The sequence below is a fragment of the Cherax quadricarinatus genome, chromosome 69, assembly GCF_038502225.1.
Source record: "Cherax quadricarinatus isolate ZL_2023a chromosome 69, ASM3850222v1, whole genome shotgun sequence".
Taxonomy (NCBI): domain Eukaryota; kingdom Metazoa; phylum Arthropoda; class Malacostraca; order Decapoda; family Parastacidae; genus Cherax; species Cherax quadricarinatus.
The window spans coordinates 18,133,240-18,159,529 of record NC_091360.1 but is presented as its reverse complement, the minus strand read 5'-3'; the positions used below and the strand labels follow the sequence as shown (position 1 = coordinate 18,159,529).

At 39.9% G+C, this 26,290-nt stretch overlaps 1 protein-coding gene across 1 annotated transcript in view; it reads right to left on the bottom strand.

The window, feature by feature from the left end:
- Rpt1 (26S proteasome regulatory subunit Rpt1) overlaps positions 1-26,290 on the bottom strand; it is a 58,667-nt gene that overhangs the window by 15,224 nt on the left and 17,153 nt on the right. Inside the window, exons 3-7 of the mRNA XM_053795734.2 lie at positions 22,454-22,627; positions 21,881-22,020; positions 20,868-21,036; positions 6,239-6,403; positions 3,448-3,639 (exon numbers count right to left, since the gene is read on the bottom strand). Coding sequence (XP_053651709.1) covers positions 3,448-3,639; positions 6,239-6,403; positions 20,868-21,036; positions 21,881-22,020; positions 22,454-22,627 — 840 coding nt within the window. The remainder of the gene's footprint in view (positions 1-3,447; positions 3,640-6,238; positions 6,404-20,867; positions 21,037-21,880; positions 22,021-22,453; positions 22,628-26,290) is intronic.

Here is a 26,290-nt window from a genome sequence, read left to right as displayed (position 1 = left end):
CTGGCCACAATTTTCTCCAAGAAGAGTTCCAAGTCCTGGAAGTCACTCCCTGCCAAGCCTTACCTATAAGGCTTATGCAGTTGTAGATACTGAAGTGATTCCTCCAGAACTCTCTTAGGGTCAATTCAGTGTCCGAGGTCACTTCAAAGTGCCTTTTAAACACTGCTTTTGTGTAGAGTTTTTTGAAGTTAGAAATGACTTGCTGGTCCATGGGCTGGATCAGAGGAGTGGTGTTAGGAGGCAAGAACTTTACTGTTATAAAACTAAAATCCCTAGACAATTGGTCTACCAAGTTTGGAGGATGAGCAGGAGCACTGCCCATTACCAGGAGGCACTTGAGTGGCAATTTATTTTCCTGGAGGTATTTTTTCACACTCATGCCAAGCACTTCATGGACCCAGTCAATTAAAATATGCTTTGTGACCCATGCCTTATTGTTAGCCCTCCACATCAAACAATCTACTCTTGACGGCATTGTTTTTCTTAAACACTCTGGGATTTTCAGAGCGATACACCAGTGAAGGCCTCACTTTGAAGTCCCCACTAGCATTAGCACAGAACAAGAGTTAGCCCATCCTTCATAGACTTGTGTCCTGGCAGCCCCTTTTCCTCCTGCTTGATGTAGGTCCTCTTTGGCATTTTCTTCCAAAAGAGGCCTGTTTTGTCACAACTGAACACTTGTTGGGGTTGGAATTCTTCAGTCTCTACATACCCCTTGAATACCTGCACAAATTTTTCAGCTGTATGTTTGCCTGAACTTGCAGCCTCACCATGCCTTACAACACTGTGTATGCCACTACGTTTCTTTAATCTGTCAAACCAGCCTCTGCTGGCCTTAAATTCACCAACATCAGCACTAGTTCCAGGCATTTTCTTTATGAGATCCGCATGCAACTGCCTTGCCTTTCACAAATGAGCACCTCTGAAATACTATCTCCCGCTAACTGTTTCTCGCTGATCCACAACAACAACAACAACAACTTCTCCACATCTTCCATTGTTTGTGATCTCTTTTTCGTTAACATGTTTACCCCTTTTGCCACATCAGCTTCCTTGATTTGTTCTTTCTTTGCCAGGATGGAAGTGATTGTTGATTTGGATTTCCTATACATCCTGGCAAGTTCCAGCACCCGCACACCACTCATATTTTTTAATAGCTTCTTTCTTAAATTCCATAGTGTTTCTCACTCTCTTTACCAAAGGGCTGGCACTCTGAACTTTCTTTGGGCCCATGGTGGCTTATTTCACAGTTGCACTTAACAAACAAGCACAAAAACCAATGAATTTTACGGAAATGTTTGAATGAATGCACGGAGTATATGCTCATTCACCAAGAGACGCAGGGAGACTGACTCACCTATGCGCGGCGTCCCGGTGGGAGGTGGGCTGATGCATATAATGCGGACGATTTACGAGGCACCGGCCGAAATACAGAGCAAAATTTCCCTCCAAAAACCATCCTAAATATGAATCAGCCAATAAATGCAGTGACCGATATTCAGGGTTCCACTGTATTAGGCTAATGCTGATGCCATCAAAATTAGTCAATACCCATATTTTGGCACACTCCTAGGCAATCAGCTAACAATTTCCAAATTCTTTTATGTCTGTTAACTGACAAAACTGACAGCCAACATGATCTTAATTGTAATAAAGTTGGTAGAATTACCGACTATGTAAAGTAAAAGGACACAAGTGCAACTAATGTGACATTTATTGTGGCAACGTTTCGCTCTCCAGGAGCTTTATCAAGCCATTACAAACAATACATGGACACAGAGGGTATATAAAGGCTCAGAGTGAGGTGAATACTAGTGAGGTACCATTTCGATGTTCACTAGTGGTAGTAGTAGTAGTAGTAGTAGTGGTAGTGACAAAAGTAATACAATATGGTAGAGCAATTAATTCGTACATGAGTAAAAGGATATAAAAGCTATTACTTGGGTAACATAAAAATAGGTTGGACAAATATAAACTGGAATGAGGCAGCTTGTTTCAGTGTTCACTCTCTGTGCTTTGTGTAGTATAACAGGAGAGACTATGTGATGGCAGGGTTTACTGTTTTCAGGAGGATTCTTGCTAAGACTTCGGAGATGGTGAAGCTGCCGTTGTTTTGTTTAATTGTATTCGAAACAGCGATCAGTGCTGATTCAAGGCACTTGCGTGTGCGGAAATTAGTTTCTTTTATCACTAATTGGGCGTCTCTGAATTTCATAAGATGATTGGTGGAATTTCGGTGTTGTACACAGGCGTTGTTTAAGTTGTCGTTCCTACATGCGTATATGTGTTCATTGAGGCGGGTGTCGAGGTTTCTTGCTGTTTCACCTACGTAGATCTTGTCACAGCCTCCACAGGCTGTTTCTACGTAGGTGAAACAGCAAGAAACCTCGACACCCGCCTCAATGAACACATATACGCATGTAGGAACGACAACTTAAACAACGCCTGTGTACAACACCGAAATTCCACCAATCATCTTATGAAATTCAGAGACGCCCAATTAGTGATAAAAGAAACTAATTTCCGCACACGCAAGTGCCTTGAATCAGCACTGATCGCTGTTTCGAATACAATTAAACAAAACAACGGCAGCTTCACCATCTCCGAAGTCTTAGCAAGAATCCTCCTGAAAACAGTAAACCCTGCCATCACATAGTCTCTCCTGTTATACTACACAAAGCACAGAGAGTGAACACTGAAACAAGCTGCCTCATTCCAGTTTATATTTGTCCAACCTATTTTTATGTTACCCAAGTAATAGCTTTTATATCCTTTTACTCATGTACGAATTAATTGCTCTACCATATTGTATTACTTTTGTCACTACCACTACTACTACTACTACTACTACCACTAGTGAACATCGAAATGGTACCTCACTAGTATTCACCTCACTCTGAGCCTTTATATACCCTCTGTGTCCATGTATTGTTTGTAATGGCTTGATAAAGCTCCTGGAGAGCGAAACGTTGCCACAATAAATGTCACATTAGTTGCACTTGTGTCCTTTTACTTTACATGATCTTAATTGGTTACTTTTCAAAATTAGAGAGCAGCTAATGATAAAGTTCAACAATACCTACACCTTGAAAGAGTCCATTTAACTTACCTTGCTAATGAAGAATGAGACACTTAAGCAACCTTTGAGAATCCTTATTGAGGAAACATTTCACCAGCCAATGGCTTCTTCAGTCCAGTACAGATAATAACAGTGGAAGATGAGGAGGAGTTTGAGATAATCAGTCTTTCAGCCTGGAGTCAATGTTTTCAGCCCATCAATTCTGAGAAATGTACAGCACATATGCTGTACATTTCTCAAGATTGACTGACTGAATTGGACTGAAGAAGCCACTGGCTAGCAAAATGTTTCCTCAATAAAAGTTCCCAAAGGTTATACAAGTGTCTAATTCTTCAACTTGTCTCTTTTCAAAACCATGTTCAACTTACCTTGATATTACCACGAGCATCAAATCCATCAAGCTGGTTGATGAGCTCCAACATAGTTCTCTGCACTTCATTGTCGCCTCCAGCACCATCATCAAATCGAGCACCTCCAATGGCATCAATTTCATCGAAGAATATCAAACAAGCTTTTTTGGTGCGCGCCATCTCGAAGAGTTCACGTACCATGCGAGCACCCTTGAATAAGGAAAACAGCAAAATTAATAAATTTCATTCTGCAGGTTCACTACCAAGGATCACCCTTCAAGTGCCTTGATGTCAGTGAAAGGCTCTTCATCCAAGGAATTAAACCTATAGTAAGTTGGTAGACAGCAACCGCCCAGGGAGGTACTACCGTCCTGCCAAGTGAGTGTAAAACGAAAGCCTGTAATTGTTTTACATGATGGTAGGATTGCTGGTGTCCTTTTTTCTGTCTCATGAACATGCAAGATTTCAGGTACGTCTTGCTACTTCTACTTACACTTAGGTCACACTACACATACATGTACAAGCACATATATACACACCCCTCTGGGTTTTCTTCTATTTTCTTTCTAGTTCTTATTCTTGTTTATTTCCTCTTATCTCCATGGGGAAGTGGAACAGAATTCTTCCTCCGTAAGCCATGCGTGTTGTAAGAGGCGACTAAAATGCCGGGAGCAAGGGGCTAGTAACCTCTTCTCCTGTATATATTACTAAATGTAAAAGGAGAAACTTTCGTTTTTCCTTTTGGGCCACCCCGCCTCGGTGGGATACGGCCGGTGTGTTGAAAGAAAGAAAGAATAATAATAATAATATATAAATAAAATAATAGGGTGTGTAGGAGAGAGGGAGATTACTTCCCAGTAAAGGTAGGTCTTAGACAGGGATGTGTAATGTTACCATGGTTGTTTAACATATTAACAGATGGGGTTGTAAAACAAGTAAATGCTAGGGTGTTGGGGAGAAAGGTTAGATTAAATTATGGGGAATCAAATACAAAATGGGAGTTGACACATTTACTTTTTGCTGATAATACTGTGCTTTTGGGTAGAAAATTGAAAGTGAACATAAATAAGAGTAAAGTGATGAGGGTATCAAACAATTTAGATAAAGAAAAACTGGATATCACAATGGAGGGAGAGAGTGTGGAAGAAGTGAATGTGTTCAGATATTTGGGAGTTGACTTGTCACCAGATGAGTTTATGAAGAATGAGGTTAACCATAGAAGTGATGAAGGAAAAAAGATGAGTGGTGCGTTGAGGTATCTGGAGACAAAACGCTATGTATGGAGGCAAAGAAGGGAATGCACAAGATTATAGTGGTACCAACACTCTTATATGGGTGTGAAGCATGGGTTGTGAATGCTGCAGCAAGGAGGAGGCTGGAGGCAGTGGAGATGGTGTGTCTAAGAGCAATGTGTGGTGTAAATATTATACAGAAAATTAATAGTGTGGAAATTAGGAGAAGGTGTGGAGTTACTAAAAATATTAGTCAAGAGGGCTGAGGAGGGCTGTTGAGGTGGTTTGGTCATTTTGAGAGAATGGAACAAAGTAGAATGACTTGGAGAGCGTATAAATCTGTAGGGGAAAGGAAGGTGGGGAAGGGATCATCCCCGAAAAGGTTGGAGGAAGTGAGGAAAGGAGGTTTAGTTGGCGAGGGGTTTGGACTTCCACCAAGCATGTGTGAGCATGTTAGATAGGAGTGAATGGAGACGAATGGTTTTTGGGACCTGACGAGCTGTTGGAGAGTGAGCAGGGTAATATTTTGTGAAGGGATTCAGGGAAACTAGATAGCCAGACTTAAGTCCTGGAAATGGAAAGTACAATGCCTGCACATTAAAGGAGGGGTTTGAGATATTGGCAGTTTGGAGGGACGTCTAAGCTGTCATATCTGCGCACCTCTGCAAAGACAGTGATTATGTATGAGTGATGGTGAAAGTGTTGAATGATGATGAAAGTTTTTTCTTTCTTTTGGGATTTTTCTTTCTTCTTGGGTCACCCTTGGTGGGAGACGGCCGAAGTGTTGAAAAAAAAAATAAAATAAACCTCACTACATCCAACTAGTAACGGCAACAACAAAGATGTCAAAAACTATTATTTTTGACAAATTACAAAACTTAAAACAGCTTATTTGGCTGTCAAGTTGTCATGAACTACAAACCTAATTTTTCAGTAGGTTCTTCAGACTACATATCACTATTTCATAAAAGGCACAGGCTTTCAGGAATGCAAGCCACAAGATGTGAGGTTCTATTATAATATCAACTATCTGACAACAAAGCAATAAACAATTATATGGAAAAAATGAAAATTGCCAAAAGGTAAGAGACAACAGATATACATAGAAAGAAATACTGTCTAATTATCTGAATATGAAACATACTAAAATGCAATTTAAAGAAGTGAATGTGAAAATTTTTATTTCACTGCTATCTTTACTACCAAGAGTATACCTGGAGGGGGTTTCAGGGGTCAATGCCCTTAGGGCCCAGTCCATGACCGGACCCTATTGTGGATCAGAGCCTGATCAACCAGGCTGTTACTGCTTTGCCACACAAACTGTCGTATGAGCCACAGCCCAGCAAGTCAGGTACTGACTTTAGGTGCCTGTCCAGCACCTTCTTGAAGACAGCCAGGGGTCTATTGGTACTCCCCCTTATGTATGCTGAGAGACAGTTGAACAGTCTTGGCCCCCTGATACTTAGGGCTGGGATTTGAAATGAACTAGAGTACGATAACAACTCTTAGCCTGTAACTTCAACTGTGTTAAAAAAATTTATAGAACATAGCACATTAAAAGACAAACACATGCTTACCTCTCCCACATACTTTTGCACTAACTCTGAACCAATAACTCTGATGAAGCAGGCATCTGTACGGTTAGCAACTGCTCGAGCACACAGTGTCTTGCCTGTTCCTGGAGGCCCAAACAGGAGAACACCTTTGGGTGGTTCAATGCCAAGATTAACAAATCTTTCAGGCTGAAATTAAATAATCTGCATTAAATAAGAATAATTATCAGTAATTTGCATATTCCAAAATAAATTTACATACCTAATTTCTGCTGAATGGTAAACTTATGAACAGATTTTATTTATGTATATACAATGCCTACACTTTAAAGGAGGGGTTTGGGATATTGGCAGTCTGGAGGGACATCTAAACTGCTGTATCTGAGTGCCTGTGCAAAGACAGTGATTATGTATGAGTGATGGTGAAAGTGTTCAATGATGATGAAAGTTTTCTCTTTATTTTTGGGTTTTTCTTTCTTTTTGGGTCACCCTACCTCGGTGGGAAACAGCTGTGTTAAAATATATATATATATATATATATATATATATATATATATATATATATATACATGTATATACACAATCTGCGATAATTTTTTTTTTTAACAAGTCGGCCGTCTCCCACCGAGGCAGGGTGACCCAAAAAGAAAGAAAATCCCCAAAAAGAAAATACTTTCATCATTCAACTCTTTCACCTCACTCACACATAATCACTGTTTTTGCAGAGGTGCTCAGAACACAACAGCTTAGAAGCATATACGTATAAAGATACACAACATATCCCTCCAAACTGCCAATATCCCGAACCCCTCCTTTAGAGTGCAGGCATTGTACTTCCCATTTCCAGCAAAATTAAAGTTTTGAAATAAATTTTAGTGATTCAAACATAATTAACAAATAAAATAAACATACTGCATTTATAAATTCAATTCAAAGAAGCAAGGGGCTAGTAACCCCTACTGTATAAATTACTACGTGTAAAAAAGAAAAAAAATCTTGTTCTTCTTTTTTGGTCACCCTGCCTTGGTGGGGGATGACCAGTGCATTGAAAAAAAAAAATTCTATTCAACATTTTTTTCATTGCTATAATGTGACGAATTTTCAGATTGTTTTCACTTCTGGAACATCAATGGCAAAACTTCGTACAATTACTGCAGTCTATATGTACTGTATATTAACCCTTAAACTGTCCAAACGCAGATGTACATTTGCTCGCATAGCACTCCGAATGTAGATCAACTTTTTATTTTTCATTCCTTCAAATTTGGCAAGATAGGCTTGAGTCGCCTAGACATGAAAAAATGGGTCTGTGCACTCAGTGTGCACAGTATTAAAAAAACTCTGGGAGCACTTAGTACCTTGTGGGAGCACCAGTTCAGCTGAGCGCCAGCTAGAGCAAATAGCGTAACAAACACCAGGGATTCACTGATGGCATGTCGCATTAACATTCCCATTTTAAGAGGAAAGTAAAAATAGGTTACATAAATACACAAGTGAGTGTGGGTGGGTGTGAGCTGGACCTGACTAGCTTGTGCTTCTAGGTCTGATGTCATGCTCCTTCCTTCAATGGATGTGACCTGACTAGGTGGGTCATTGGTCTAAGCCAGGAGGGGGTGACATGGACCTGCCTTGCATGGGCCAGTAGGCCTGCTGCAGTGTTCATAAGAAGAACATAAGAACGAAGGAACACTGCAGAAGGCCTACTGGCCCATGCGAGGCAGGTCCAAGTCTCCTACCGGCTTAAGCCAATGCACCCAACCTAGTCAGGTCAGGTCACATTGACTTAAGGGAGGAACACGGCAACCGACCTGGTAGCACAAGCTATCAGGTCTAACTCACACCCACCCACATCTACTCATGTATTTATCCAACCTATTTTTAAAGCTACACAACGTTCTGGCCTCTATAACGGTACTTGGGAGTTTGTTCCACTCATCCACAACTCTATTACCAAACCAGTACTTTCCTATATCCTTCCTGAATCTGAATTTTTCCAACTTAAAACCATTGCTGCGAGTCCTGTCTAGGCTAGATATTTTCAGCACACTATTTACATCCCCTTTATTTATTCCTGTCTTCCATTTATACACCTCAATCATATCCCCCCTAATTCTACGTCTTTCTAGAGAGTGCAGTTTCAGGGCCCTTAGTCTATCCTCATAGGGAAGGTTTCTGATACATGGGATCCACTTTGTCATCCTCCTTTGTACATTTTCCAGAGAATTTATATCCATTCTGTAATACGGTGACCAAAACTGTGCAGCATAATCTAAATGAGGCCTAACCAAGGATGTATAGAGTTGAAGAACAACCTGAGGACTCCTATTATTTATGCTTCTTGATATGAAGCCAAGGATTCTATTAGCTTTATTGCGAACACTTATGCACTGTTGTCTTGGTTTCAGATTACTGCTAACCAGAACTCCTAAATCTTTTTCGCAATCCATAATATTAAGATCTACATTATTTAGTTTATATGTGGCATGGTTATTGTCCTGTCCAACATTTAGAACTTTGCATTTGTCTGTATTAAACTGCATCTGCCACTTCTCCGACCACTGCATCAGTCTATTCAAATCTTCCTGGAGTGCTCGAATGTCCTCGTCAGAATGAATTTGACGGCCTATTTTGGTGTCATCGGCAAACTTGCCGATGTCGCTCTTTATGCCCTCATCTATGTCGTTTATGTAGATTGTGAACAGCAGGGGGCCCAACACTGACCCCTGTGGAACACCGCTCGTGACACTTCCCCACTCTGATTTCTCCCCATTTATGCAAACTCTCTGCTGCCTATTTGTCAACCATGCCTCTATCCAGGAAAAAATTTCTCCTCCTATTCCATGTGCTTTAATTTTCCTCAATAGTCTCTGATGTGGGACCCTGTCAAAAGCCTTACTGAAGTCCATATACACAATATCATATTCATTACCATGATCTACCTCCTCAAATACCTTAGTGAAAAAAGTTAATAAATTCGTAAGGCAGGAACGCCCCTTTGTAAAACCATGCTGAGATTCGTTGATTAATTTATGCTTTTCAAGGTGGCTACGAACTGCCTCGGCAATTATTGATTCCATAAATTTTCCCACTATGGAGGTTAGGCTTATTGGTCTATAGTTCGAAGCTAAGGACCTGTCACCTGTTTTGAAAATAGGTATCACATTTGCCATTTTCCACTTATCTGGCACCATGCCAGTTTGTAGTGATATGTTGAAAAGATTAGCCAAAGGTGTGCTAAGCTCCTCTTTACATTCCTTTAGAACCCTTGCATACAGTTCATCAGGGCCTGGGGATTTGTTAGGTTTTAATTTATCTATTTGCCTAAGGACCATGTCACTTGTGACCCTAATAGTGCACAGTTTATTATCGTCCTGTTCTACATAATTTATCATTACTGGAATATCGCTGGTATCCTCCTGTGTAAAAACTGAGAGGAAGTACGTGTATGTGTTAAAAATTCTACACATTTCCTTATCACTGTCAGTGAGCTGACCCGAGGAACTTTCGAGTGGGCCTATCTTGTCCCTGATCTTATTTCTGTATACCTGAAAGAATCCTTTTGGGTTAGTCTTCGATTCTCTTGCAACTTTAACCTCATAATCTCTTTTTGCTTTTCTAATTCCCTTTTTTATTTCTCTCTTTAACTGAATATATCGATTTCTCAATTGCCCCTCTCCTCTTTTGATTTGCCTATATATGCCTCTCTTTTGACCAATCAGATATTTTAATCTATTGTTCATCCATTTAGGATCATTTTTGTTTGATCTGATTTCCCTATTTGGAACATAATTTGACTGAGCAGCTAGAACTATGCCCTGGAAAGCATCATATCGGCAACCATCTCCACCTACCTGACCCTTAGTCAGGTCATTCCAGTTCAGCCCACCTAAGTAATTTTTCAGTCCTATGAAATCAGCCAAGTGAAAGTCAGGGACGGAGACTTGATTGCCATTATTAGGGGAATTCCATGATATATTAAAACTGAGTGATTTGTGATCACTTTCCCCAAGCTCATCATTAACCTCAAGATTATTAATTAGTGTTTCCCTACTGGCAAGAACCAAGTCAAGGAGGTTATTTCCCCTAGTTGGCTCTGTCACAAACTGTTTTAAAAAAACAATCCTGGATCGTATCAAGAAAGTCACCTGACTAAATTTCCTGTCAAATTGCTCCAGTCAATCTGTCTATAGTTGAAATCTCCCATTAGCACCACATTTTCGTATGTAGATGCCTTACGAATTTCGTCCCATAGAAGTTTACTGCGCTCCCTATCAAGATTTGGGGCCCTGTAAATCACACCCAAAATTAGTTTTTCTCGGTCCTCGAGAAGCTGTAACCAAACAGATTCAGTGGCTGACGCTTCTAATTTAATATCTTGTCTAACACAACAATTTAAATTGTCTCTGACATACATCGCTACTCCACCACCTTTCCTGTTGACCCTGTCAGTGTGGAATAATTTATAGCCTTGTATGTGACATTCAGAGGGCATCTCTCTATCTTTCAGATTGAGCCAGGTCTCTGTTATAGCAATAATATCTATGTTTCCTGCACTTGCAATTAATCTTAGCTCATCTATCTTATTTCTTACACTCCTGCTATTAGTATAGTAAACCTTAAGGGAGCTAGTCCCTTGTTGCCCTCTGCTGTCCCCCTTTGTTTGCTGACCTGATCTATTGTCTTTATTTATAACTTCATGCTGAATGCCTTTTATACATTTACTGTTTCCAACCCAAGTGTTGCAACCTGCTTGTTTCCCACACACACCCATACCTCTATCTTCCATCAGTTTAAAATCATAGGCATTTCACCAATGGCCTTCTCAATCGAGTCTGCAAGTGCTACCACCCCAGCCCCAGAGAGATGTACCCCATCCCTTGCATACATATCATGTTTGCCATAAAAGTTGTTCCAGTTGTCAATGAATGGGATTGCAAGTTCCTTGCAGTATCTGTCTAGCCAGCAATTTACACCAATTGCCCTAGACAACCATTCATTTCCTACTCCCCTTCTAGGCAAGATGCTACATATGATTGGGATCCCTCCCTTAGACTTAATGAAATCTATAGCTGACCTGTACTTATCTAGCAGCTCTTCTCTCCTACCCTTTCCAATATCATTTCCACCAGCACTGAGACAGATAATGGGCTTGTTCCCATTACCTGACATGATATTATCCAGCCTGTTGACAATGTCCCCAACACCAGCTCCAGGGAAGCACACTCTATCTCTCATCTTCTTATTCCTATTACAAAAAGCACGGTCAATATATCTTACCTGAGAGTCACCAACCACAAGAATGCGCTTACCTCCATTAGCAGGGGCAGTAGTACCCTTACCTTCACTGGCCACTGAAGTACATTCATCCTGAAGAACAGAGAAGCGATTTCCTACCTTCAAATCTTCACTCTTAACTTTCCTTACTCTGATGCGCCTTCCATTACTGTGAACCACTCGCCACTTGTAGCAGGTGCTGGACTGCACCTCACTGCTGGTAGCCGTTGCTACCTCCCCAACTACAGCCTCCTCACAGCGAGAGACAGACTGCACCTCACTTGAAGCCTCATTCCCCACAACTCCAGCCACCTCACACTCTCTCCCAGACCCATTGAGGTGGACCTTCAGCCTCCTAATCTCCTCCTGGAGACGCAAGACCTCCTCCTTCAACTCTCCAATCTCAATCTGTCTATCTATATCTCTGTCTCACATGTACACGTAAGTACAATTATACATAGTATGAATTACCTAGGATAACCCAAAAATTCCAGGCAAAGATAAACAGATAGATAGACAGACAAACATGTTGGTGTGTATTAGTGAAAACAAGTAAAGCCAGGGTTCCCCCAAGCACCCATTTATCAAATGTTACTGGGCTGTCAACAGATGTCATACACCCTTCTTCAAGGAGTTTGATATATGTATACTCCAGGTAGACAAAGACAGATAAGCAGAGACAGGCAGACAGATAGATAGATAGAAAGACAGAGACAAGACATATTTGTGTGTAACAGTGATAACAAATACAGCGAAGGTTAGCTAAATACATGAGTGAGTGTGGGTATGAGTTGGACCTGACTAGCTTGTGCTACTTAGGTCTGATGTTGTGCTCCTTCCTTCAGTGGATGTGACCTGACTAGTTGAGTCATTGGCCTAAGCCCGATGATGTGGACCTGCCTTGCATGGGCCAGTAGGCCTGCTGCAGTGTTCCTTCTTTCTTATATTCTTATGTATTCGGCCAGCTGGCTTTGGCTGGCTTTGGCTGTCTCTCTGTCTATCTGTCTCTCTCTCTCACATGTACACATAAGTACAGTTATTATACATAGTGTACATTATCTAGGATAGCCCAGAAATTCCAGGCAAAGACAGATAGACAGACAGATAAACAGATGGACAAACATGTTTGTGTGTATCAGTGAAAACAAATAGAGCCAGGGTTCCCCAAGTGCCCATTTATCAAATGTCACTGGGCTGTCAACAGATGTCATACCATCATTCTTCAAAGAGTTTGATATACGTGTACTCCAGGCAGACAGAAAGACAGATAAGCAGAGACAGACAGACAGGCAGATAGGCAGGCAGGCAGACAGACAGGCAGATAGACAGATAGACAGAGACAAGACATGTTTGTGTGTAACAGTGATAAATACAGCGAAGGTTAGCTGGAGCAGTGGGCATTTATCAAATGTCACTGGGCTGTCAGCAGTATAGGGATGCCTTTCATAACACCATGCTTCAAGGTATATGCCAGGGTATCTAAAACACTGCTGGGACCTATAAATACTTTGTATATATTTCTAGACAATAGTAAATAACCCAGGCAGGTGTAAATGTTCACCTGTCATTATGATTGTGACTATTTAAGTACAATTTCGGTACCTAATATTAGTGTCAGAACAAAGATTGGCTATGAAATCGCAAGAACTATTATAAACTGTAATTATCAGAACATAAAAAAATATACAAATTAAAATAAAAACGAGAAAAAAAGGCATATCGGCAACACTTCTGCAAGCGGCAGGAGTCGATGTTCCCGTCAGGTAAGCATCCAGAGCCAACTTCACGGTCTTATATCTTGGAAAGTACTGACCCTAAAAATTTTTTTTAATCCTATAACTTGTAGAAAAATGCATTCTTCATTTAAAAAAAAAAATTATTTTTCAAAATATTTGGGGTGCCATGCAAGTGAACATAGATCTATGTTTGGACAGTTTAAGGGTTAATGAATTTAAAGGGAAAACTTTTGTTTTTCTTTTTAGGTCACCCTGCCTCAATGGGCTGTGGCCAATTCATTGAGGAAAAAAAAAAAGTGCAGCGTCTTGTTTCACTGGTATTAAGACATGGAAGATAGTGCCTGAGGGTAATACAGAAATATTTCTGGTAGAGGCAATGCTTACTAGACAATACTTCACTCAAAGATGAGCTTTCTCCAAGCCACAAAGCTCCTATTTGAGCCAAACATTGTATAATAATGGAATGTTCATCTATGTCTTTGCATTACCCTACTTGTCTGCATTTTGCCTTCCAACCTATGTTTGACTGAATTTTATATTCATGCAATATTTACTGCACAAGCCACTCAGTATTAACAAGGAACATCTTGCATCTTACTAATCAAATATCTTCACACATGCTCTTCAACTACTGACATTTTTCCTATGACATTATAGACTGCACTTCAATTTTTATACACCAACAACTTATTAGAATTATTCAATTATACTATCTATCAGAACTGTGCACTGGGTCACAATAATGTAACAACTAGAATAAATAATAATCGGAAAAATTATCATATCATCTTGGCCCATTATCAAGATGCAAGTAGGAAAAAGGAAAACATCAGGCCAATGCAGTGGGAAGCAAGGAGATAATCAAGGTCAAGTTAAGTCATGAAGCTGGGACCAAGATTCACATCAGAAGCACTGAGTATTATTGCCATTTCAACAAATCAGTATCTGTCTGTGAAGTCGCAAAAAAAAAAAAAAAAAATATATATATGAAATAGGACCAGTTTAAGGGATCATGACAGAAAACTTTCATTACTAGCAAAAAGCATAACTTTGTTAATTAAAGTCTGCAAGGAACAGTGGTTTTGTCCAATGTAATGAAGAAGGCAGAGAAACTGGAGACAAGAGTACTGTAAATGTCCAAAGTATTGATGACAAAAATATGAACTAGATAGCTTAACACTATTTTTTTTTTTTTCAATAAGTCGGCCGACTCCCACCAAGGCAGGGTGACCCAAAAAAGAAAGAAAATCCCCAAAAAGAAAATACTTTCATCATCATTCAACACTTTCACCACACTCACACATTATCACTGTTTTTGCAGAGGTGCTCAGAATACAACAGTTTAGAAGCATATACATATAAAGATACACAACATATCCCTCCGAAGTGTCAATATACCAAACCCCTCCTTTAAAGTGCAGGTATTGTACTTCCCATTTCCAGGACTCAAGTCCGACGGTATATGAAAATAACCGGTTTCCCTGAATCCCTTCACTAAATATTACCCTGCTCACACTCCAACAGATCGTCAGGTCCCAAGTACCATTCGTCTCCATTCACTCCTATCTAACATGCTTACGCACGCTTGCTAGAAGTCCAAGCCCCTCGCCCACAAAACCTCCTTTACCCCCTCTCTCCAACCCTTTCGAGGACGACCCCTACCCCGCCTTCCTTCCCCTATAGATTTATATGCTTTCCATATCATTCTACTTTGATCCATTCTCTCTAAATGCCCAAACCACCTCAACAACCCCTCTTCTGCCCTCTGACTAATACTTTTATTAACTCCACACTTTTTCCTAATTTCCACACTCCGAATTTTCTGCATAATATTTACACCACACATTGCCCTTAAACAGGACATCTCCACTGCCTCCAACCATCTCCTCGCTGCTGCATTTACCACCCAAGCTTCACACCCATAGAAGAGTGTTGGTACTACTATACTTTCATACATTTCCTTCTTTGCCTCCATAGATAACGTTTTTTGACTCCACATATACCAGGTGTAAATGATAATGGGAGCCCTTTGATTGAACTTTGTATAGAAAGGGGTTTAGTTATAGGTAATACATATTTTAAGAAAAAGAGGATAAATAAGTATACACGATATGATGTAGGGCGAAATGACAGTAGTTTGTTGGATTATGTATTGGTAGATAAAAGACTGTTGAGTAGACTTCAGGATGTACATGTTTATAGAGGGGCCACAGATATATCAGATCACTTTCTAGTTGTAGCTACACTGAGAGTAAAAGGTAGATGGGATACAAGGAGAATAGAAGCATCAGGGAAGAGAGAGGTGAAGGTTTATAAACTAAAAGAGGAGGCAGTTAGGGTAAGATATAAACAGCTATTGGAGGATAGATGGGCTAATGAGAGCATAGGCAATGGGGTCGAAGAGGTATGGGGTAGGTTTAAAAATGTAGTGTTAGAGTCTTCAGCAGAAGTTTGTGGTTACAGGAAAGTGGGTGCAGGAGGGAAGAGGAGCGATTGGTGGAATGATGATGTAAAGAGAGTAGTAAGGGAGAAAAAGTTAGCATATGAGAAGTTTTTACAAAGTAGAAGTGATGCAAGGAGGGAAGAGTATATGGAGAAAAAGAGAGAGGTTAAGAGAGTGGTGAAGCAATGTAAAAAGAGAGCAAATGAGAGAGTGGGTGAGATGTTATCAACAAATTTTGTTGAAAATAAGAAAAAGTTTTGGAGTGAGATTAACAAGTTAAGAAAGCCTAGAGAACAAATGGATTTGTCAGTTAAAAATAGGAGAGGAGAGTTATTAAATGGAGAGTTAGAGGTATTGGGAAGATGGAAGGAATATTTTGAGGAATTGTTAAATGTTGATGAAGATAGGGAAGCTGTGATTTCGTGTATAGGGCAAGGAGGAATAACATCTTGTAGGAGTGAGGAAGAGCCAGTTGTGAGTGTGGGGGAAGTTCGTGAGGCAGTAGGTAAAATGAAAGGGGGTAAGGCAGCCGGGATTGATGGGATAAAGATAGAAATGTTAAAAGCAGGTGGGGATATAGTTTTGGAGTGGTTGGTGCAATTGTTTAATAAATGTATGGAAGAGGGTAAGGTACCTAGGGATTGGCAGAGAGCATGCATAGTTCCTTTGTATAAAGGCAAAGGGGATAAAAGAGAGTGCAAAAATTATAGGGGGATAAGTCTGTTGAGTGTACCTGGTAAAGTGTATGGTAGAGTTATAATTGAAAGAATTAAGAGTAAGACGGAGAATAGGATAGCAGATGAACAAGGAGGCTTTAGGAAAGGTAGGGGGTGTGTGGACCAGGTGTTTACAGTGAAACATATAAGTGAACAGTATTTAGATAAGGCTAAAGAGGTCTTTGTGGCATTTATGGATTTGGAAAAGGCGTATGACAGGGTGGATAGGGGGGCAATGTGGCAGATGTTGCAAGTGTATGGTGTAGGAGGTAGGTTACTGAAAGCAGTGAAGAGTTTTTACGAGGATAGTGAGGCTCAAGTTAGAGTATGTAGGAAAGAGGGAAATTTTTTCCCAGTAAAAGTAGGCCTTAGACAAGGATGTGTGATGTCACCGTGGTTGTTTAATATATTTATAGATGGGGTTGTAAGAGAAGTAAATGCGAGGGTCTTGGCAAGAGGCGTGGAGTTAAAAGATAAAGAATCACACACAAAGTGGGAGTTGTCACAGCTGCTCTTTGCTGATGACACTGTGCTCTTGGGAGATTCTGAAGAGAAGTTGCAGAGATTGGTGGATGAATTTGGTAGGGTGTGCAAAAGAAGAAAATTAAAGGTGAATACAGGAAAGAGTAAGGTTATGAGGATAACAAAAAGATTAGGTGATGAAAGATTGAATATCAGATTGGAGGGAGAGAGTATGGAGGAGGTGAACGTATTCAGATATTTGGGAGTGGACGTGTCAGCGGATGGGTCTATGAAAGATGAGGTGAATCATAGAATTGATGAGGGAAAAAGAGTGAGTGGTGCACTTAGGAGTCTGTGGAGACAAAGAACTTTGTCCTTGGAGGCAAAGAGGGGAATGTATGAGAGTATAGTTTTACCAACGCTCTTATATGGGTGTGAAGCGTGGGTGATGAATGTTGCAGCGAGGAGAAGGCTGGAGGCAGTGGAGATGTCATGTCTGAGGGCAATGTGTGGTGTGAATATAATGCAGAGAATTCGTAGTTTGGAAGTTAGGAGGAGGTGCGGGATTACCAAAACTGTTGTCCAGAGGGCTGAGGAAGGGTTGTTGAGGTGGTTCGGACATGTAGAGAGAATGGAGCGAAACAGAATGACTTCAAGAGTGTATCAGTCAATGTTGCAGTTTAAAAACTGTAGTGTAAAGCACCCTCAACGCACCACTCACCTTTTTTCCCTCATCAATTCTATGATTAACCTCATCCTTCATAAATCCATCCGCCGACACGTCAACTCCCAAGTATCTGAAAACATTCACTTCTTCCATACTCCTCCTCCCCAATTTGATATCCAATTTTTCTTTATCTAAATCATTTGATACTCTCATCACCTTACTCTTTTCTATGTTCACTTTCAACTTTCTACCTTTACACACATTCCCAAACTCATCCACTAACCTTTGCAATTTTTCTTTAGAATCTCCCATAAGCACAGTATCATCAGCAAAAAGTAACTGTGTCAATTCCCATTTTGAATTTGATTCCCTAAAATTTAATCCCACCCCTCTCCCAAACACCCTAGCATTTACTTCCTTTACAACCCCATCTATAAATATATTAAACAACCATGGTGACATTACACATCCCTGTCTAAGACCTACTTTTACCAGGAAGTAGTCTCCCTCTCTTCTACACACCCTAACCTGAGCCTCACTATCCTCATAAAAACTCTTTGCAGCATTTAATAACTTACCACCTATTCCATATACTTGCAACATCTGCCACATTGCTCCTCTATCCACTCTATCATATGCCTTTTCTAAATCCATAAATGCAATAAAAACTTCCCTACCTTTATCTAAATACTGTTCACATATATGCTTCAATGTAAACACTTGATCTACATATCCCCTACCCACTCTGAAACCTCCTTGCTCATCCGCAATCCTACATTCTGTCTTACCTCTAATTCTTTCAATTATAACCCTACCGTACACTTTTCCTGGTATACTCAGTAAACTTATTCCTCTATAATTTTTACAATCTCTTTTGTCCACTTTCCCTTTATATAAAGGGACTATACATGCTCTCCGCCAATCCCTAGGTACCTTCCCCTCTTTCATACATTTATTAAACAAAAGTACCAACCACTCCAACACTATATCCCCCCCTGCTTTTAACATTTCTGTCATGATCCCATCAGTTCCAGCTGCTTTACCTCCTTTCATTCTAAGTAATGCCTCACGTACCTCCCCCACACTTACATTCTGCTCTTCTTCACTCCTAAAAGATGGTATACCTCCCTGACCAGTGCATGAAATTATCACCTCTCTTTCTTCCTCAACATTTAAAAGTTCCTCAAAATATTCTCGCCATCTACCTAATACAGTGGACCCCCGGTTAACGATATTTTTTCACTCCACAAGTATGTTCAGGTGCCAGTACTGACCGAATTTGTTCCCATAAGAAATATTGTGAAGTAGATTAGTCCATTTCAGACCCCCAAACATACACGTACAAACGCACTTACATAAATACACTTACATAATTGGTCGCATTCGGAGGTAATCGTTATGCGGGGGTCCACTGTACCTCCTTCTCCCCATCTACTAACTCCCCTACTCTGTTTTTAACTGACAAATCCATACTTTCCCTAGGCTTTCTTAACTTGTTTAACTCACTCCAAAATTTTTTCTTATTTTCATTAAAATTTCTTGACAGTACCTCTCCCACTCCATCATCTGCTCTCCTTTTGCACTCTCTCACCACTCTCTTCACCTTTCTTTTACTGTCCATATACTCTGCTCTTCTTATAACACTTCTGCTTTGTAAAAACCTCTCATAAGCTACCTTTTTCTCTTTTATCACACCCTTTACTTCATCATTCCACCAATCACTCCTCTTTCCTCCTGCCCCCACCCTCCTATAACCACAAACTTCTGCCCCACATTCTAACACTGCATTTTTAAAACTATTCCAACCCTCTTCAACCCCCCCACTACTCATCTTTGCACTAGCCCACCTTTCTGCCAATAGTCGCTTATATCTCACCCAAACTTCCTCCTCCCTTAGTTTATACACTTTCACCTCCCTCTTACTTGTTGCTGCCACCTTCCTCTTTTCCCATCTACCTCTTACTCTAGCTGTAGCTACAACTAAATAATGATCTGATATATCAGTTGCCCCTCTATAAACATGTACATCCTGGAGCCTTCCCATCAACCTTTTATCCACCAATACATAATCTAATAAACTACTTTCATTACGTGCTACATCATACCTTGTATATTTATTTATCCTCTTTTTCTTAAAATATGTATTACTTATTACCAAATCTCTTTCTACACACAGCTCAATTAAAGGCTCCCCATTTACATTTACCCCTGGCACCCCAAATTTACCTACTACTCCCTCCATAAAATTTTTACCCACTTAAGCATTGAAATCCCCAACCACCATTACTCTCGCACTTGATTCAAAACTCCCCACGCATTCACTCAACATTTCCCAAAATCTCTCTCTCTCCTCTACACTTCTCTCTTCTCCAGGTGCATACACGCTTATTATAACCCACTTTTCACATCCGATCTTCATTTTACTCCACATAATCCTTGAATTAATACATTTATAGTCCCTCTTTTCCTGCCATAGCTTATCCTTCAACATTGTTGCTACTCCTTCTTTAGCTCTAACTCTATTTGAAACCCCTGACCTAATCCCATTTATTCCTCTCCATTGAAACTCTCGCACCCCCTTCAGCTTTGTTTCACTTAAAGCCAGTACATCCAGCTTCTTCTCATTCATAACATCCACAATCATCTCTTTCTTATCATTTGCACAACATCCACACACAGACTTCCCACTTTGACAATTTTCTTATTATTCTTTTTAGTAATCTTTACAGGAAACGGGGTTACTAGCCCATTGTTCCCGGCATTTTAGTTGACTTTTACAACACGCATGGCTTACGGAGGGAAGATTCTTATTCCACTTCCCCATGGATATAAAAGGAAAAGTAATAAGACCAAGAGCTATTAAGATAAAATCAAAGAAAACTCAGATGAGTGTGTATAAATAAATGTGTACATGTATGTGTAGTGTGACCTAAGTGTAAGTAGAAGTAGCAAGACAAACCTGTAATCTTGCATATTTATTAGACAGACAAAAGACACCAGCAATCCTACCATCATGTAAAACAATTACAGGCTTTTGTTTTACACTCACTTGGCAGGACGGTAGTACCTCCCTGGGTGGTTGCTGTCTACCAACCTACTACACTATTAGTCTGATAAAATGCAAGTTTAATATCCAGAGGACATTATTGTGATTTTGTATATTAAAAACACGTAAGGCAAAGTATGAGTATCTTCACTGAAGCGAGTTTTGGAGAGTACACAGTCCTTAAGCATGATAGTAGGCTGAACTAATGAAATCAAGCATGAAACAAAGGTCACTAATGCAAATGGAATTTACTAACTCTCCTTAAGAAAGTGAAACAAGCGTGACACTATACAATATGATTTAACTTACATGTAAAAGCGGGGTTTCCACTACTTCACGAAGCTTTTCAATCTGTTCTTTGCAGCCTCCCACATCAGAGTATGTAACATCAGGCTTCTCTTCTACTTGCATCATTGTGACTGATGGATCAATTTTGGGTGGAAGAGGAATATGTATTTGATACTTGTTCCGATCCACACTGTAATAAACAAAGATAATAAAAATAAAAATCTGAGGCAAAACCCAAACAGATCACTATTCCATACATTTGCATTGCTAGCGGGGCCAGGAGCTAAGTCTCGACCCCTGCAACCACAATTAGGTGAGTACATCTGTTAACATATATTACCACAAATTTTACATTCACAGGGAGGAGGAAGTACTAAATGTAGAGGTCGTAGAGCACCTGAGGGAATAGAAAGCAATCAGGTCAATCCAAAGAGATGGCAGATTCAATTCCTTGGATCACAACATCACTACCATCAAGGAATCTCCACTGATGTTATATATTCCTTTTTTTTAATGGCTTCAGACTATCATCACCCTTTCCTTCCCACCCAGCTTTCATATCAGGCCTCTTAAATTAGAAATTAAATATTACTGTTCAAGTGTGAGATGCATAGAAAAGGGGAATGTTTTCTATTAAAAGTTTGTCTTAGACAAGAATGCAAGATGAAACCTCAGCTATTTACAGATGGAGTTGTGTGACAGGAAGATGTAAAGTCTTAGAAGATAATCAATATGATTTCAATAAGGTTTAGAGATGGGAAGTCAAGTGACTGCACTCTGAAAGTTGGGAGGGGCAAGTACAGCTCAGTGGATCTTTACTGCATCATGATTGGGGATTTTCTGGAAAATAAAAATGCTAGGAACTGGCAATAAGAAATACTTCCTTCTCTGGATTACCCTGTCTTGGTAGGAAAGAGGGAAGGAAATCAAACCACACTTATCATAATTACTACTGTAGTATTATTCAAAGAGCTAATTAAAAGGTGATACTACTGTAATTAAAATGGTCTAACTTAATACATGCTTTATCTTACCCAACTCGCATGCCTTCTTCAATATCAGTGGGTGCAACTGAATCTGCCAAGTCCACTACAAATTTGGCAAACTGCTTGACATTTATGATATACTTTGGATCATCAGAATCAGCATTAATGATTTTAGTGCACCTTGCAACCTGGAAAGGCAAATAAATGCTTAAATTTATATTTAATCATTATTTTGAAAATTGTGTGAATTATCTCTAAATATAGACATTAATACAAAACTGCAGTCAGCTGGGAATCAAACCTGGGACATTTAGCCCAACTCCTGTGAACCAAGCTAACCTCTCAGGGTCAATTCCTGGCTGGTCGCAGTATTGTATTGCTTAAAAACAATTTTGTTCTGTGGATGCATTAATATGTAGGCATTATATCATTATATACAAGGAAGTAAAAATGCTTTCAAGACTTATTGTGTACTAAAAAAAAAAAAGGTATATACTATATTTGTTAATTCTGAGGCTCAGTAGAGATAAATATCACTTGGCAAGGATACTATGATATGCTTCAAAAATTTTAAATAGTTATACAACAAATTAAAATACTGTCAGAGTTGTAGTTAGTTACCTGAAGTGGCTGTTCATTCTGAAGTGTCTGTTTATCAGCTGCCAGGTCCCAAAGAGCAGGCACTGCTAAACCTGTGTCAGATTCCTTGATTCCTGTTAATTCATTGACCTTTTTAACAGTTTTCTGGATATCATCTTCAACATTCTTGATTACTTTAGTGTATGGCCCCTGACCCTGCAACCAAATGAAAATTTGGTAAATGGACTACATAAATGTCAGAAAACCAAAACATGGATATTTAATTTGTATTTAATCAGGGGTAAGCACTAAATCTGTAGGGGTTATATAGAGCCTAGGAAATGGAACATTCAGGTCCAGTTGAAGGAGGGGGATAAGTCCAATTCCTTGAATCAAGAGTCCTCACAAGCATCAAGGCACCTCCCTTGAAGGGACCTAAATGAATGAATCTGACTGCAAATATGATAAAGAGTAGGAAGTAAAGATTGAGCAAGCTTGCCCATGCACTCTGCCCCAGGGCCAGACTCATGGAACTCCATGTTTATCAAGAACTGCAAGAATCACGAGCTTTTACCATCCTATGGAGAGGGAGCATGGACACGGGGGTCGTCCCACAGTTACTAAAAACAACAGACATAGCCCCACTCCACAAAGGGGGCAGTAAAGCAATAGCAAAGAACTACAGACCGATAGCACTAACATCCCATAACATAAAAATCTTTGAAAGGGTCCTAAGAAGCAAGATCACCACCCATCTAGAAACCCATCAATTACACAACCCAGGGCAACATGGGTTTAGAACAGGTCGCTCCTGTCTGTCTCAACTATTGGATCACTACGACAAGGTCCTAGATGCACTAGAAGACAAAAAGAATGCAGATGTAATATATACAGACTTTGCAAAAGCCTTCGACAAGTGTGACCATGGCGTAATAGCGCACAAAATACGTGCTAAAGGAATAACAGGAGAAGTCGGTCGATGGATCTATAATTTCCTCACTAACAGAACACAGAGAGTAGTAGTCAACAGAGTAAAGTCCGAGGCAGCTACGGTGAAAAGCTCTGTTCCACAAGGCACAGTACTCGCTCCCATCTTATTCCTCATCCTCATATCTGACATAGACAAGGATGTCAGCCACAGCACCGTGTCTTCCTTTGCAGATGACACCCGAATCTGCATGACAGTGTCTTCCATTGCAGACACTGCAAGGCTCCAGGCAGACATCAACCAAATCTTTCAGTGGGCTGCAGAAAACAATATGAAGTTCAACGATGAGAAATTTCAATTACTCAGATATGGTAAACACGAGGAAATTAAATCTTCTTCAGAGTACAAAACAAATTCTGGCCACAAAATAGAGTGAAACACCAATGTCAAAGACCTGAGAGTGATCATGTCGGAGGATCTCACCTTCAAGGACCATAACATTGTATCAATCGCATCTGCTAGAAAAATGACAGGATGGATAATGAGAACCTTCAAAACTAGGGATGCCAAGCCCATGATGACACTCTTCAGGTCACTTGTTCTATCTAGGCTGGAATATTGCTGCACACTAACAGCACCTTTCAAGGCAGGTGAAATTGCTGACCTAGAAAATGTACAGAGAACCTTCATGGCGCGCATAACGGAGATAAAACACCTGAATTACTGGGAGCGCTTGAGGTTCCTGAACCTGTATTCCCTGGAACACAGGCAGGAGAGATACATGATTATATACACCTGGAAAATCCAAGAGGGACTAGTACTGAACTTGCACACGAAAATCACTCACTACAAAAGCAAAAGACTTGGCAGACGATGCAACATCCCCCAATGAAAAGCAGGGGTGTCACTAGCATGTTAAGAGACCATACAATAAGTGTCAGGGGCCCGAGACTGTTCAACTGCCTCCCAGCATACATAAGGGGGATTACCAACAGACCCCTGGCAGTCTTCAAGCTGGCACTGGACAAGCACCTAAAATCGGTACTTGACCAGCTGGGCTGTGGCTCATACGTTGGTTTGCGTGCAGCCAGCAGTTACAGCCTGGTTGATCAGGCTCTGATCCACCAGGAGGCCTGGTCACAGACCGGGCCGCGGGGGCGTTGACCCCCGGAACTCTCTCCAGGTAAACTCCAGGTAAGCTCCTGAGCAGGGGTTCCTATCCTGAGACTACGGTATTGAAATTGTCAAGTTCCTGAAGGCTTCTTGGCATAATGCAGCTGAAACTGATTAATTTGAAGCTATTTTCTCTAAATCTTGCAACCAATTTATGCATTTATTTTTATATTTGTTACAGGGAACAAAAGCAATTTGAATGAAGTAGAAAAGTCTAAAAAATGTAAATTGTTTGTAGGAATAATTATTTACTAAAAGTTTTACAAAAGAGAATACGTTCATAATTTTATATAATTTAAATTAATGGAATTCATTAAGAAAATACTACAGAAATATAGGGAACATCTGCAAAATTTCATAACATCAAGTAATGTGCACTTTACGGAAGTTAGTTCTCTTTCATTGGGTTTAACCCTTTGACTGTCACGGCCGTATATATACTTTTGTGAGGTACCGTGTTTGACGTATATATACTCATAAATTCTAGCGGCTTCAAATCAGGCAGGAGAAAGCTAGTAGGCCCACATGTGAGAGAATGGGTCTGTGTGGTCAGTGTGCACCACATAAAAAAAATCCTGGAGCACGCAGTGCATAATGAGAAAAAAAAAACTCCGACCGTTTTTTTTAATTAAAATGCCGACTTTGTGGTCTATTTTCGTATAGTATTTGTGGTTGTATTCTCGTTTTCATGGTCTCATTTGATAGAATGGAAACTATATTATAGAAATGGAGGTGATTTTGATTAATTTTACTATAAAAAGAACCTGGAAATGGAGCACAAAGTACAGGAAATGTTTGATTTTTGCCGATGTTCAAAAGTAAACAAATGATGTCATTTTCCAATAAATGTCCAAATAGCCATTCTAATACGCAGTCATGAATGGGTTGATGTAATTTTTACAATTATTACAGTATTGCAGTAGTCTGCATAACAGTAAATCTTCTATTTTTTGTTTGAATAAAATTTCAAAATAAAAAGCAAGAGTAATATCACAGGGACCTGGAGACATGACTGATGAACAAAGAAAATCTTATTTTAGAGCCAGGAATGTCTGCATTGTTCATTCTGGACATTATTTTGAAATTGTCGTATTTTTTAATTTTCGTGAAATTGGCCAAATTGCAAATTTCTGACCATGTTATTGGGTAGTTGAAATCGGTAAATGGGCAGTTTCTTGTGCTCAATCGATAGAAAAAATAGAGTTCTGAAGAAATAGTTATGAGTTTGGTTGACTGGAATAACGGAATTAGCCGAAAATAGGGCTCAAAGTGGGCGAAATTGCCTATTTTTAAATATCGCCAAAGTCGCTAACTTTGCGAGAGCGTAATTCCGTCAGTTTTCCATCAAATTTCGTTTTTTTGGTGTCTTTACAATCGGGAAAAGATTCTCTATCATTTCATAAGAAAAAATAATTTTTTTTTTTCGAATATTTTGCGACACCAGGAGCAACTTCAGGATTGGGCCCTTCGACAGTCAAAGGGTTAATATCAAAATAAATTTAAGATTAATATTACAGATAAATCCTAGGTAGTAGGTTGGTAGACAGCAACTGCCCAGGGAGGTACTACCATCCTGCTAAGTGAGTGTAAAACAAAAGCCTGTAATTGTTTTACATGATGGTAGGATTGCTGGTGTCCTCTTTTCTGCTTCATAAACATGCAAGATTTCAGGTATGTCTTGCTACTTCTACTTACACTTAGGTCACACTACACATACATGTACAAGGATATATATACACACCCCTCTGGGTTTTCTTCTATTTTCTTTTTAGTTCCTG